This window comes from Delphinapterus leucas, chromosome 8, assembly GCF_059928025.1.
Source record: "Delphinapterus leucas isolate spDelLeu-1000000601 "Yukka" chromosome 8, BTC_Dleu_Yukka2, whole genome shotgun sequence".
Lineage (NCBI taxonomy): Eukaryota > Metazoa > Chordata > Mammalia > Artiodactyla > Monodontidae > Delphinapterus > Delphinapterus leucas.
In genome coordinates, this window is record NC_143136.1 from 44,694,520 (window position 1) to 44,708,760 (window position 14,241).

General features: G+C 36.3%; 1 protein-coding gene across 1 annotated transcript in view; it reads right to left on the reverse strand.

Annotated features, from left to right (window-relative positions):
* ANKAR (ankyrin and armadillo repeat containing) overlaps positions 1 to 14,241 on the reverse strand; it is a 100,123-nt gene that overhangs the window by 17,511 nt on the left and 68,371 nt on the right. The window contains exons 17-20 of the mRNA XM_089916574.1: positions 7,205 to 7,363; positions 6,381 to 6,498; positions 3,898 to 4,007; positions 2,152 to 2,348 (exon numbers count right to left, since the gene is read on the reverse strand). Of these exons, the coding sequence (XP_089772700.1) occupies positions 2,152 to 2,348; positions 3,898 to 4,007; positions 6,381 to 6,498; positions 7,205 to 7,363 (584 nt within the window). The remainder of the gene's footprint in view (positions 1 to 2,151; positions 2,349 to 3,897; positions 4,008 to 6,380; positions 6,499 to 7,204; positions 7,364 to 14,241) is intronic.

The following is a 14,241-nucleotide window of genomic DNA, read 5'->3' on the forward strand; positions in this document are numbered from 1 at the left end:
GAGTAAATCTGCTTGAAGTGATCAGGGAAAGCTCCATTGAAGAAGAGACACTTCAGTTAGACTCTGAAGAAAATAGGTCTTTAAATGGATGAGGTGGGGGGCGGGTATTCCAGATAGAGGGAATAGGATATGAAAAATTACCATACTATAAAACAGCATGGCAAGTTCAAAGGGCACTAAGTAGTCTGGTGTGATCGGAATTAAAGGTATCTGGAGACATGATGGGAGGTAAGTTTGGAGGATAAAGGTCAGGTCATTTTATATATTAATAAGAGAAAATTTAAACTTTATTTTCAAAGCAATGTAATACCTATGAAATGTTTCAAGCCAAAGAATAACAAGGTATACCTAAGTTAACATGATGTGTGTGGCTTTAAAAGAAGTAGTATAGTAATTATCATCCTGTGCATGTAACATATAAATATGGTATTACACAGTTTCCCTGGTAATAAAATGTAAGTCTTGATTAAAGTTAAAATATTAAGACTGCTTATCACAAATGTGTTCCTGGTTAATTTGATGAGGAACATTTGCTGTTGTCAACTTTAATGAGGCACAGGCCCCAATCTATTCAATAGGCCAGCTTCATGGCTATAGGGTTACGTGAAACTAGCTACTCTTAGGCTCAGAGTACTTTCATGGAGGGTCAGTTAACAGTAAAATTATGGCTCTCTACATACTTCAAAATTTATACATCCAAAGACTTCTAATCTGGGGCTGAATAGGGGTGTGGGAATAGAGAAGTGGAATATATTCCAAAACAATGATGTTGTGATCCCAACCAAAATCAATCTACTTTATGTTTCCAGTAGTGGAATCAAGGAATATTTTGTGGAACTTAATCTTTTAGTGCATTTCCCATAGTTTCATTTACATCAAATTCCTTTATAGGATTGTTATGAAAATTAAAGGGAATAGTGTATGTAAATGCTCTAAGGAGAGTGCATAGAATTATTATTAGTTATGGGAGTAATTGTTATTTGCTTACCAGTTCCACCTCACTTGGTAGCCATTCCTATAAGTTTACTGACCACTTGGTACTGCTTATAATCCTGAAAGTTGAGTGTTCACAACTACAGAGGGTGCCATTCACCTTACAGTCATTGTAGATTTGTATGGTTACTACAACCATTTTCCAGGGGATGGCAGTAAAGTGTACTGAGGAAGGGGCATCTTTTTCTAATTCCCAAAAAGTTGCCGTATGGGCTAGCTGTGGGAATGACTGTAAAATAATACTTCCATTATTTAAACTAATTTTTTGAATTGGTGAATATTACTTTTAACATTGTCAATTAAAGCAATTGTAATTTAGTTTTCCCTGGCTTATTATATAAAATTAGATAATCAGTTTGGGGTTTTCAGTTTTTCAAAGAATTCAAATTAAAGTGACTCTGAAGATATACTCATTTTTCTCTATACTTGAAATTGACTTATAGAACCATGATATGCTGTTGGGTCCTATTCTCTTCTACTATCGTAGAGTTAATAATATATCTTGAGTAGTTCTGTTTCCTATATGTAAATAGCACTATTTGCAGAGACTTGTAATTCAGCTACAATTACAGAAGAAGAGAAAATATGTCCATTGTAAGGAGATTCTCCTCTTCTCTCTTTTTTCAGAAACTTAAGTTCATGATAGAACTATAACACTGAGGCAAAATCATCTGAATAAATGCCTGGCAAACTTTGCCATAACTTGAACCACAGGGTCTGATTTAGCCCTGTTTCTGCCCTGGGAATTTGGCCTAGCTTTGGATCAAGTCTAAGAGTCCCATTTGATGCCAAGGTCATAGTGGCATTCCTGGTTGCCTCAGAGCTCTCAAATGTACCCCAGTCTACAAAAAAATGGCTTCCTGGATCAGACTTGGAGGCAACCAGTCTTCCAGAAACTTTTCTGAAAGGCGGATGAATAATCCTGGCCAGACAGGATCCCCAAGATCAGGTTGTATTCTTGTCTGCACTTACAATTCTGTTGCTAACTCGGAATTTAAACAGGCTTTGGCAATGGACATTTAGAATGAAGTTTATCCTTTGTTTTACAATGCGTAGATGCATAACAAGGACGGTTCCCCGTGTTTGATCTTCCTTAAACTTCCTTAAAAATTCCTCTCAGTAACTTTACTACTGCAACTTCAAACATAGAAACAATACCTTAAGGAAGGAAGTCCCACTCTTTGTTGCATTTGAAATTCCTTTAAAAATGCTGGGTTTATACTTGCATCTCTGCTGATATTCTTTGTTATACGAAGGAACTGATTAGGCTTATTCCTGCATTCCTTTAATAAGATTCGGAAAGCATTTGCATTGTAAGTTAAGTAGCCAAGAGCACTGGAGCAAGCCATGCGAACCTAAATGAAGAGGAAACAATTTCTCCTTAACCATTGAGCTTTGTTCTTAAAATATCTAACCCAGTGCTCTCATTAAATATTTCAAAGGAAAGTCTCTGTAGCTATGCATAGCAAATATGTATGTCAACTGATGGCCTCTATAGATAGAAGCATAGCAGCAATATTTTTAGGGAAGGCTGTCAATTGCCATTGATTTCTAGTAGTTGTTCTCAGTCCTGACTGCATTTTTAGAATCACCAGGAGTTTAAAAAAGAAAAAGCCCACCAACTAAATACAGACTCTCTTAGTAGAATCTGGCATTGTATATTGTTCTTAAAGTGCCATAGGTGATTCTAATGGGCAGCCCGAGTTAGAACCTTTGAGTTTGAACTAAGACAGTAGGTCTCGGTCTTCATTGTGCATTGGAATCACCTGGATAACTATGAAAATCATGTCTGTATTCCACCCCCTAGAAACTGATTTAATTACTTTGGGGTGCATTGAACTGAACATTGGGACTTTTCAAAACTGCACAGGTGATTGTAATATAGGAAACCAAGTTAGAGAGTATAGCATAAAAGTAAGTTAAAAATAAGGTGCACAGGGAAGCAACTCAATTTTCCACGGCAAAACCAAAGAAACAAGCACAAGTATCAGGCCATGGGACTCCAGAAAAAGTAATTATTTCTTTGAAGGAAATACCCTCTGCATTTGACTCTGAAGTAATTAGGTTGTTCATATAATTAATAAAAGTATATTCCTGGGAAGTTCTTAGGAGAATCTGTTCATGGTGGCATAAGAAATGTCAAAGAAAGGAACATAAACCAGGCCCATGCAGGGTATCAGAAGGTTGACATAGTGGTCTTTACACTGGCATCTGACTGCTGTATATGCCCAAAAATCTTCCACACCTTGAACAGTGGTTCTGGACCAGCAGCCTCAGCTTCTGGGAACTTGTTAAAAATGCAAATTCTAGGGCCTACACCAGATGTATTAGATCAGAAACTTTGTGAATGGAGCCCAGCAGTCTATGGTGTAACAAGTCCTCCAGGTTATTCTGTTGTACCCTAAAGTTGGAGAAATACTGCCTTAGACCCCGTGGGAAAAGCAAAGGAAACACTACTATGTATAGTAATGTTTTAGAGGCAAAACACTACTGTGGCCAGCCTGGTCTTCAGGTACCCTCACTCTAACACTGTTTGGCAGGTAAGGAAAATTTTCCAATGGATTCCACTTTCATTCACTACAAATAATCATAGAAATGACAATGATTTTAATTATAAAATATAAAATATTTTATAAATAATTATAAATTTCTGTATCATCCATGTACTTGTAGACTGAATCTTAAAGATTGAAGTTAAAATGAATGTGCACATTTTGTGGAAACCAGAATTGTGAATGGCAAATGTAGTACTAGAAAAATAATCAAATTTTGAGTTAGTAATATGAACTATTATATGAGACTCAACCTGTGGAGAAATTAGCCTGCAGAAGTGAGAGAGAGGCAAATTATATTTTAGAATACTCTATTTTCAAATTTATTATTATTATTATTTTTTTTTTTTACCTCTTCTTGCCTTGAGTACAAATGATAGCAGAGCTGTTGGATTGTCCCTAATGTGGTAAATGCTTCTGGAATACCAGCTCTAGAATGAGCCAGGGTAGCTATTAAATTCCCTATAAATTAAACAACAAGAAAAAAAAAGCCTGTGTTATTTAATTGGTATAAACTGATATACTGTGCTTTCATTCACTTGCATATATTAAAGTATTAAAAAAGGTTTGAGGGACTTCCCTGGCGGTCCAGTGGTTAAGACTTAACCTTCCAATGCACGGGGTGCGGGTTAGATCCCTGGTCGGGGAGCTAAGATCGCACATGCCGTGCGGCCAAAAAACCAAAACATAAAACGGAAGCAATATTGTAACAAATTCAATAAAGACTTTAAAAATGGTCCACATCAAAAAAATCTTTAAAAAGGTTTAAGTCTCAAGACATCTCTATTAATGAAGACCTGCTGAGAAAAAGCATGTGTGTTAAATGTAGAATAAACTTTCCCCAAAATTATGGTTTGGTTTTCTGTCACAAACAGTAGAAGTTAAATAGGTTTATTTAAGAGTGGGGAATTTTGAAAAATCAGAGGTTTTCTTCCTCTTGGCTTCAGAATATATTTTGTTTTGAGCTTTTATGGTTTGTTTAATGACTATGAACATAATGTTTGAACTACTGTAAGAAAATTTAATGTCCTTTTTGCAATTCAGATGGCTTTGAGTTCAGAGCTTAATGGTATTTTAAAACCAAGTAATGTATTACTTATTGAAGTTTATGATCATTGAAGTTCTTGTTATAAAAAGAAATGTTTTGAGATTGAAGTAATAAAGTGATTTAGTAATTAAATAAATGTGCAGCTACGAACTTAAGATTGTTTCATTCGAATTCGTGTTTTATTCTTACAACTTCCGTGTGATATTCTTTCACAGTATTGTTGCTGTGTTGGAATAGGTGTAACACAAATTTTAAGATATAAATGTAATTTTACATTTGTGGGTGGATACTTTATTGAGGTATTAACTGAGTTTTTGTTCTCCTTGTATTTTTTTCCAGCCTCCATTATAAGCCAGGAAGCCCTTTGTATTTATTGCCTCAGGATGAGCAGGGCTGGGTTGTATGGCCTAGAGCAAAAATTGTCTAAAGATAACCTTTCTTTCAGGCTTATATTTTCAAAAGCCTGAGTTTATAGAAGGCATTATGCCAGGGGGAAGGGACAGAGGAGTCTTTAAAGATAGGGAGTAAGAAATGGGGAACCAATGGGAAGGGCAGAGAATCTAAAACTAAAACAGAGATAGCAGGAGCTTTGAGTGAAGAATGGCTAAGTGGTGTACATAGGAAAACTGGACACTTGGCAACAGAAATCTCAGTCTCTGCAAAATTTTATGCTTTTGGAACATCTTCTGGAAACCATATCAACTTGGACTTGAGCATATCATTTATTTTACATTATACCTGAGGCCTGAATATCTGGCTTTGCTTGAGATACCCCAGACATGCATATGGCTCTGGAGATGCATATGACTCCAGTGGTGGAGTACAGAGAAAGCCCAATAATTTTTGAGATTGTTTCTACCAGCCTGGGAAAATTAATATTTGAAAGCTAGAATAATATGGCATTTCTTGCACAGAAGAGTTTGTGGAGTAAAATTGAAACCCACTACAATTGTTTTTCAGAGTCATAGAATTACTATGACATTGAATTAAGAATGTTATTTAGATAAAAATATATTTAATAACTTCTTTTAAACATGTATTTTTCCTAGATAGTTTTCATCAGAAAGTTTTTGTTTGCTTGAATTTACCTTCCATGCCAAGTAAACACGCTCCATAAAAATGTAATTTTATGGCAGCAAGTGGAGATTCCTTCACTGTGTTCAGTAATCCATTTCAGTTAAAAAAACAAATGCTTTATTTTTTGGTAGTTGTCACTCCATATGGCTGTCGTTTTGATACTGTTTTATGTTGTATTGAGCATGATAGATCAAGAGAACTAATGTATTGATCATCTGGAGAGTTAGGTCTAGATAGACATAGTCACACAATTAGCACTAACTATGTCAAGAACTCTGTTGGACCACTTTGCTTTGCTATATTGCATAGCAACGTAGAGAACTCTTAAATATTAGACAAATATGCGCAATTAGTCAAAAGGAAACCAGACAGAGGTTATCAGTATAAATCTGCCAGTATTATTATAAAGCAGTGTACAAATTTTGTTGTTGGTAGCTCATAGTTGAATTCTCATCTTACATTCTGGAAAAAGTAATTAAGGGTTCAAAAAAGTAATTAGGAAATCAGAAAGGTTCTATTTGAGGTGCACAGTAGACTTTCATTGTTCCATGTAGCCTTAACTCTGGAGTTCCGTGTAGACTTATATGAGTTCATTCTTCAAACTGTGTGACACAATATCAGGTTTATTATTTTATTATTGCTCAGATTACCAAAAAAATTTTTTGTAAACAGTTTTAGGTGGATATGATTAGCTTCTAGTTATTTCTTACCTGTCAAGACAATAGTAGTGGAATGAACTGAATACAGACTATCAACTAAAATAGTAACACCTCTTGCAGTCAAAGTAATGTGGTCCACGTCTATAATGACTTTAGCTAATATAATAATCTAAAAACAAAAAAGAGGCATAGAATCATTAAACATTTTCTACTCAGCTTCTGTAATTAACCTTTTATTTCTGAGGGGATACTTCTCAGAAAAGTAAGAGGGGTAATTTGGTATGATTCAATGAGAAGCGAGCTGTGTGGGGAGGACCTAGAGTACATATCCCTATCTGATCACTGCAGTGACCATCGTAGGCCATATTATTCCTTCTACGATGTTTGCAACTTTTGCATTGTTGAAGTTTGGGTTCATAGAAAATACTTCTAAAGGTCATAGGATAGAAAAAGAAGAATAAGACCAAGAAGAATCCAGATACATAAGGTTGTCTACATGGTTGAAGAATTAGGTGATCAGCTAAAGATTTGCAGTTAGAAAACTTGTCTTGGACACTACCATGTTTCTCTACCTATTTCCTTGTAAAATAGGGTTGATGAAAATAATACTATATTTCTATCCATCTGATAGGGTTGTTATAAGCATCAGATGAGATATAAAGACAAAAGTGCCTTGTGACTTGTAAAATTCTATATAAATGAAGAAATCCTCATAGATAATGGAGTTTTTATGAAGTGAGGAAGGGACTGGTGTCAAAAATACTGTGAATTTTACAAAAGCAGTAAACGTTTTTCCAGATCCAAAGTTTTTTCTAATTTTTCAGTTTTCACTAAAAAGACATATTGATTTGAAGTTTTAACCTTCAATTTTATACCTGAAAAGCTGCCATTGCCTTCTCAGTTTCAAATGTTGATTCAAGAAAAGGTTCAAAAGTTGATATGGTCATTATTCCACTTTCCAATATTAAGTATTGTTGAAAGCGACTACTGAAGGCAAAAAGGGTTAACGCATAGCCTGCTCTTAAACGAATATCCTAGAAATAGGAGAAACATGCATTATCTTTAACTTACTTCATTTGTCATGTTACTCAAGGGTAATAGGTTTTGAATTCTTGCATATTAAGATACATTTCATTTGTATCTCTGGGAGTAAAATATGACATTATTGGGGAAAACAGATAATAGAGTTACCCCAGAATGTTACTGAACAGATAAAACAGAGAATTAGGTTGTGGTATCAGGGAGAAGAAAAGAGAAAAATTTTAATTTTTAAATGGAATGTTAGATTACTGATTATGCAAATGAATACCTAAATGGTAATAGGAAACTCCACGATTTCATTAACCTTCAACTTTTGTTTCAACATATTTTTCTTTCAATATTTTGAAATAGAGCTGATAAATCAAAACTTCTCTTGTATAGCATGATATATATTGAATTTTATGCCTTGTGAGATATCTGTCATTTCTTAAAATAAGTACAAATTTTACAAAAATTCTACTGTACTATATTCTAAGGGAGAATAAAAGAAAAATGGTTTCCTTTTAAAAATCGCACTTTAACATTCTGGGAGTGGGCAAACAGAGCAAAAGGCAATTCTCCCTTTGGCAGTCCACTTGCCAAAGATTAACAAGTATGGTCCATATAATACAATCTTATCATTAAATCTTATTTATAATATTTTATTTGAACATGGTAGTACAGAGAGAGAGAACCATTAATCTTAGTGTGAGAGAACAATTAATCTTAGTGAGTTTTCTTCTGCTGCTCTTAATCATATAAAAATGCTATAGGTACATACGGAAATATTTACAGATAAAATTATATGATGCCTGAGATTTGCTTCAAAAGTAATATAGGGGAAATGAGGGAATATATAAATAAGATTGGCCATGAGTTGATAACTGCTGAAGCTAGGTCATGGGAATATTTGAGTTCACTATGCTACTTTGTCATTCTTTTTCTGATTGAAATTTTCAATAATAAAAATTATGTACTGGTGCGGCTCCCGAGAGCTCACAGCGCAGGAGCAGAGCAAGCACCGCCGAGGCCCCAGGTCCCAGGCAGCAGCAGCGGCGGCCGGGATGGCAGGGCAGGAGCCAGTGGCCTGAACACCCTCTGCAGCCCCTCTCCTGGGTCTTCATGGGCCTCGGCTGCCCCAGCGTCCAACATTTCCACCCTTTCCCTCCCCTCCCCCAAAACTCCAGCAACAAAGAAAAGTAGTCTGAGAAGGAGCGGCGATGCGTGTTGTCGCCCCTCCTCGCCCAGGAAGGCCAGGACTTACTGAAAAATTAGAAAGGAGAGAGCGCAGACAGCAGAAGCAAGAAGAACTACAATCCTGCAGCCTGTGGAACAAAAACCACATTCACAGAAAGACAGACAAGATGAAAAGGGAAAGGGCTATGTACCAGATGAAGAAACAAGATAAACCCCCAGAAAAACAACTGAATGAGTAGAGATAGGCAACCTTCCAGGAAAAGAATTCAGAATAATGATAGTGAAGATGATCCAAGACCTTGAAAAAAAAAATGGAGGCAAAGATCGAGAAGATTCAAGAAATGTTTAACAAAGACCTAGAAGAATTAAAGAACAAACAAACAGAGATGAACAATAAAATAACTGAAACGAAAACTACACTAGAAGGAATCAATACCAGAATAACTGAGGCAGAAGAACGGATAAGTGACCTGGAAGACAGAATCGTGGAATTCACTAACATGGAACAGAATAAAGAAAAAAGAATGAAAAGAAATAAAGACAGCCTAAGAGACCTCTGAGACAACATTAAATGCAACAACATTCGCATTATAGGGGTCCCAGAAGGAAAAGAGAGAGAAAGGACCAGAGAAAATATTTGAAGAGATTATATCAAAAAAAGATTATATCAAAAACTTCTCTAACACGGGAAAGGAAATAGCCACCCAGGTCCAGGAAGCGCAGCAATTCCCGTACAGGATAAACCCAAGGAGAAACACGCCAAGACACATAGTAATCAAATTGGCAAAAATTATTGAAAGCAGCAAGGGAAAAACAACAAATGTCATACAAGGGAATTCCCATAAGGTTAACAGCTGATTTCTCAGCAGAAACTCTACAAGCCAGAAGGGAGTGGCATGATATACTTAAAGTGATGAAAGGTTAGAGCCTACAACCAAGATTACTCTACCTGGCAACTATCTCATTCAGATTCGATGGAGAAATCAAAAGTTTTACAGACAAGCAAAAGCTAAGAGAATTCAGCACCACCAAACCAGCTCTACAACAAATGCTAAAGGAACTTCTCTAAGTGGGAAACGCAAGAGAAGAAAAGGACCTACAAAAACAAACCCAAAACAATTAAGAAAATAGTCATAAGAACATACATATCGATAATTACCTTAAACATGAATGGATTAAATGCTCCAATCAAAAGACACAGACTTGCTGAATGGATACAAAAACAAGACCCATATATATGCTGTCTACAAGAGACCCACTTCAGACCTAGGGACACATACAAACTGAAAGTGAGGGGATGGAAAAAGATATTCCATGCAAGGGGAAATCAAAAGAAAGCTGAAGTAGCAATATTCCTATCAGATAAAATAGACTTTAAAATAAAGAATGTTACAAGAGACAAGGAAGGACACTACAAAATGATCAAGGGATCAATCCAAGAAGAAGATATAACAATTGTAAATGTATATGCACCCAACATAGGAGCACCTCAATACATAAGGCAACTGCTATAAAAGAGGAAACAGCTATAAAACAGCTATAAAAGAGGAAATCGACAGTAACACAGTAATAGTGGGAGACTTTAACACCTTACCTACAGCAATGGACAGATCATCCAAAATGAAAATAATTAAGGAAACAGAAGCTTTACATGACACAATAGGCCAGATAGATTTAATAGATATTTATAGGACATTCCATCCAAAAACAGCTGATTACACTTTCTTCTCAAGTGTGCGTGGAACATTCTCCAGGATAGATCACATCTTGGGTCACAAATCAAGCCTCAGTAAATTTAAGAAAATTGAAATCATATCAGGCATCTTCTCTGACCACAACGCTATGGGATTAGAAATGAAATGAATTACAGGGAAAAAAACGTAAAAAACATATGAAGGCTAAACAATACATTACTAAATAACCAAGAGGTCACTGAAGAAATCAAAGAGGAAATCAAAAAATACCTAGAGACAAATGACAATGAAAACACGACAATCCAAAACCTATGGTATGCAGCAAAAGCAGTTTTAAGAGGGAAGTTTATAGCTATACAAGCCTACCTCAAGAAACAAGAAAAATCTCAAATAAACAATCTAACCTTACACCTAAAGGAACTAGAGAAAGAAGAACAAACAAAACCCAAAGTTAGCAGAAGGAAAGAAATCATAAAGATCAGAGCAGAAATAAATGAAATAAAAACAAAGAAAGCAATAGCAAAGATCAATAAAACTAAAAGCTGGTTCTTTGAAAAGATAAACAAAATTGATAAACCATTAGTGAGACTCATCAAGAAAAAGAGGAAGAGTACTTGAATCACTAAAATTAGAAATGAAAAAGGAGAAGTTACAACAGACACCGCAGAAATACAAAGCATCCTAAGAGACTACTACAAGCAACTCTATGCCAATAAAATGGACAACCTGGAAGAAATGGACAAATTCTTAGAAAGGTATAACCTTCCAAGACTGAACCAGGAAGAAATAGAAAATATGAACAGACCAATCACAAGTAATGAAATTGAAACTGTGATTAAAAATCTTCCAACAGGGCTTCCCTGGTGGCGCAGTGGTTGAAAGTCCGCCTGCCGATGCAGGAGACACGGGTTCGTGCCCCAGTTGGGGAAGATCCCACATGCCGCGGAGCGGCTGGGCCCGTGAGCCATGGCCGCTGAGCCTGCACGTCCGGAGCCTGTGCTCCACAACGGGAGGGGCCACAACAGTGAGAGGCCCGCATACCGCCCAAAAAAAAAAAAAAAAATTCTTCCAACAAACCAAATTCCAGGACCAGATGGCTTCACAGGTGAATTCTATCAAACATTTAGATAAGAGCTAACACCCATCCTTCTCAAACTCTTCCAAAAATTTTCAGAGGAAGGAACACTCCCAAACTCATTCTGTGAGGCCACCATCACCCTGATACCAAAACCAGACAGAGATACTACAAAAAAAAGAAAATTACAGACCAATATCACTGATGAATATAGATGCAAAAATCCTCAACAAAATACTAGCAAACAGAATCCAACAACACATTAAAAGGATCATACACCATGCTCAAGTGGGATTTATCCCAGGGATGCAAGGATTCTTCAATATACACAAATCAATGTGATACACCATGTTAACAAATTGAAGAAGAAAAACCATATGATCATCTCAATAGATGCAGAAAAAGCTTTTGGCAAAATTCAATACCCACTTATGATAAAAATTCTCCAGAAAGTGGGCATAGAGGGAACCTACCTCAACATAATAAAGGCCATATGTGACAAACCCACAGCAAACATCATTCTCAGTGGTGAAAAACTGAAAGCATTTCCTCTAAGATCAGGAACAAGACAAGGATGTCCACTCTCACCACTATTATTCAACATAGTTTTGGAAGTCCTAGCCATGGCAATCAGAGAAGAAAATGAAATACAAATTGGAAAAGAAGAAGTAAAACTGTCACTGTTTTCAGGTGACATGATACTATACATAGAGAATCTTAAAAATGCCACCAGAAAACTACTAGAGCTAATCGATGAATTTGGTAAAGTTGCAGGATACAAAATTAATGCACAGAAATCTCTTGCATTCCTATACACTAATGATGAAAAATCTGAAAGAGAAATTAAGGAAACACTCCCATTTACCATTGCAACAAAAAGAATAAAATACCTAGGAATAAACCTACCTAGGGAGACAAAAGAGCTGTATGCAGAAAACTCTAACTGATGAAAGAAATTAAAGATGATACCAACAGATGGAGAGATATTCCATGTTCTTGGACTGGAAGAATCAATATTCTGAAAATGACTATACTACCCAAAGCAATCTACAGATTCAATGCAATCCCTATCAAATTACCAATGGCATTTTTTACCATTGGTAGAACTAGAACAAAAAATCTTAACATTTGTATGGAGACACAAAAGACCCCGAATAGCCAAAGCAGTCCTGAGGGAAAAAAGCGTAACAGGAGGAATCAGACTCCCTGACTTCAGACTATACTACAGAGCTACAGTAATTAAGACAATATGATACTGGAACAATAACAGGAACATAGATCAATGGAACAAGATAGAAAGCCCAGAAATAAACCCACGCACCTATGGTCAACTAATCTATGATAAAGGAGGCAAGAATATAAAATGGAGAAAAGATAGTCTCTTCAATAAGTGGTGCTGGGGAAACTGGACAGCTACATGTAAAAGAATGAAATTAGAACACTCCCTAACACCATACACAAAAACAAACTCAAAACGGATTAGAGACCTAAATGTAAGACCAGACACTATAAAACTCTTAGAGGAAAACTTAGGAAGAACACTCTTTGACATAAATCACAGCAAGATCTTTTTTGATTCACCTCCTAGAGTAATGGAAATAAAAAGAAAAATAAACAAATGAGACCTAATGAAACTTCGAAGCTTTTGCACAGCAAAGGAAACCATAAACAAGAGGAAAAGAGAACCCTCAGAATGGGAGAAAATATTTGCAAATGAATCAATGGACAAAGGATTAATCTCCAAAATATATAAACAGCTCATGCAGCTCAATATTAAAGAAACAAACAACCCAATCCAAAAATGGGCAGAAGACCTAAATAGACATTTCTCCAAAGAAGACATACAGATGGCCAAGAAGCACATGAAAAGCTGTTCAACATCACTAATTATTAGAGAAATGCAAATCAAAACTACAATGAGGTATCACCTCACACCAGTTAGAACGGGCATCATCAGAAAATCTACACACAAGAAATGCTGGAGAGAGTGCGGAGAAAAGGGAACCCTCTTGCACTGTTGGTGGAAAGGTAAATTGATACAGCCACTATGGAGAACAGTATGGAGGTTCCTTAAGAAACTAAAAATAGAATTACCATATGACCCAGCAACCCCACTACTGGGCATATTCCCAGAGAAAACCATAATTCAAAAAGACACACGCACCCCAATGTGCATTGCAGCACTATTTACAATAGCCAGGACATGGAAGCAAGCTAAATGCCCATTGACAGATGAATGGATAAAGATGTGGTATATATACACAATGGAATATTACTCAGCCATAAAAAGGAACGAAATTGGGTCATTTGTTGAGACGTGGATGGATCTAGAGACTGTCATACAGAGTGAAGTAAGTCAGAAAGAGAAAAACAAATATCGTATATTAACGCATATATGTGGAACCTAGAAAAATGGTACCGATGAACCGGTTTGCAGGGCAGAAGTTGAGATACAGATGTAGAGAACAAACGTATGGATACCAAGGGGGGAAAGCTGCGGGGAGGTGTGGATGGTGGTGTGCTGAATTGGGCGATTGGGATTGACATGTATACACTGATGTGTATAAAATTGATGACTAATAATAACCTGCTGTATAAAAAAATAAAATAAAATTCAAAAGTTAAAAAAAAAGTATGTACTTACAAAATAGTCACCTGGTCACAGGCAAGAAGAAAAGTATTAGGTACAAAGGAATAGTGTCCAGAGAGTGAAGCAGGTGGTAACAATGTTGGAGGAAAAGTAGAATGATTGAGAGTGGAATGGGCAGTAGAAGGAAAGGGAGAAGATGGGTGTCCCTGAGGAATAGGGTAATGAGAGTAAAGTGTGGAAGGAACAGAGTGGAGAAGGAAGAAATGTAGTTTAGAAAGTCAGTCAGACATGAATCTCTCATCCTGTTTTTGCCCATATTACAGCAGCACTTCTCCA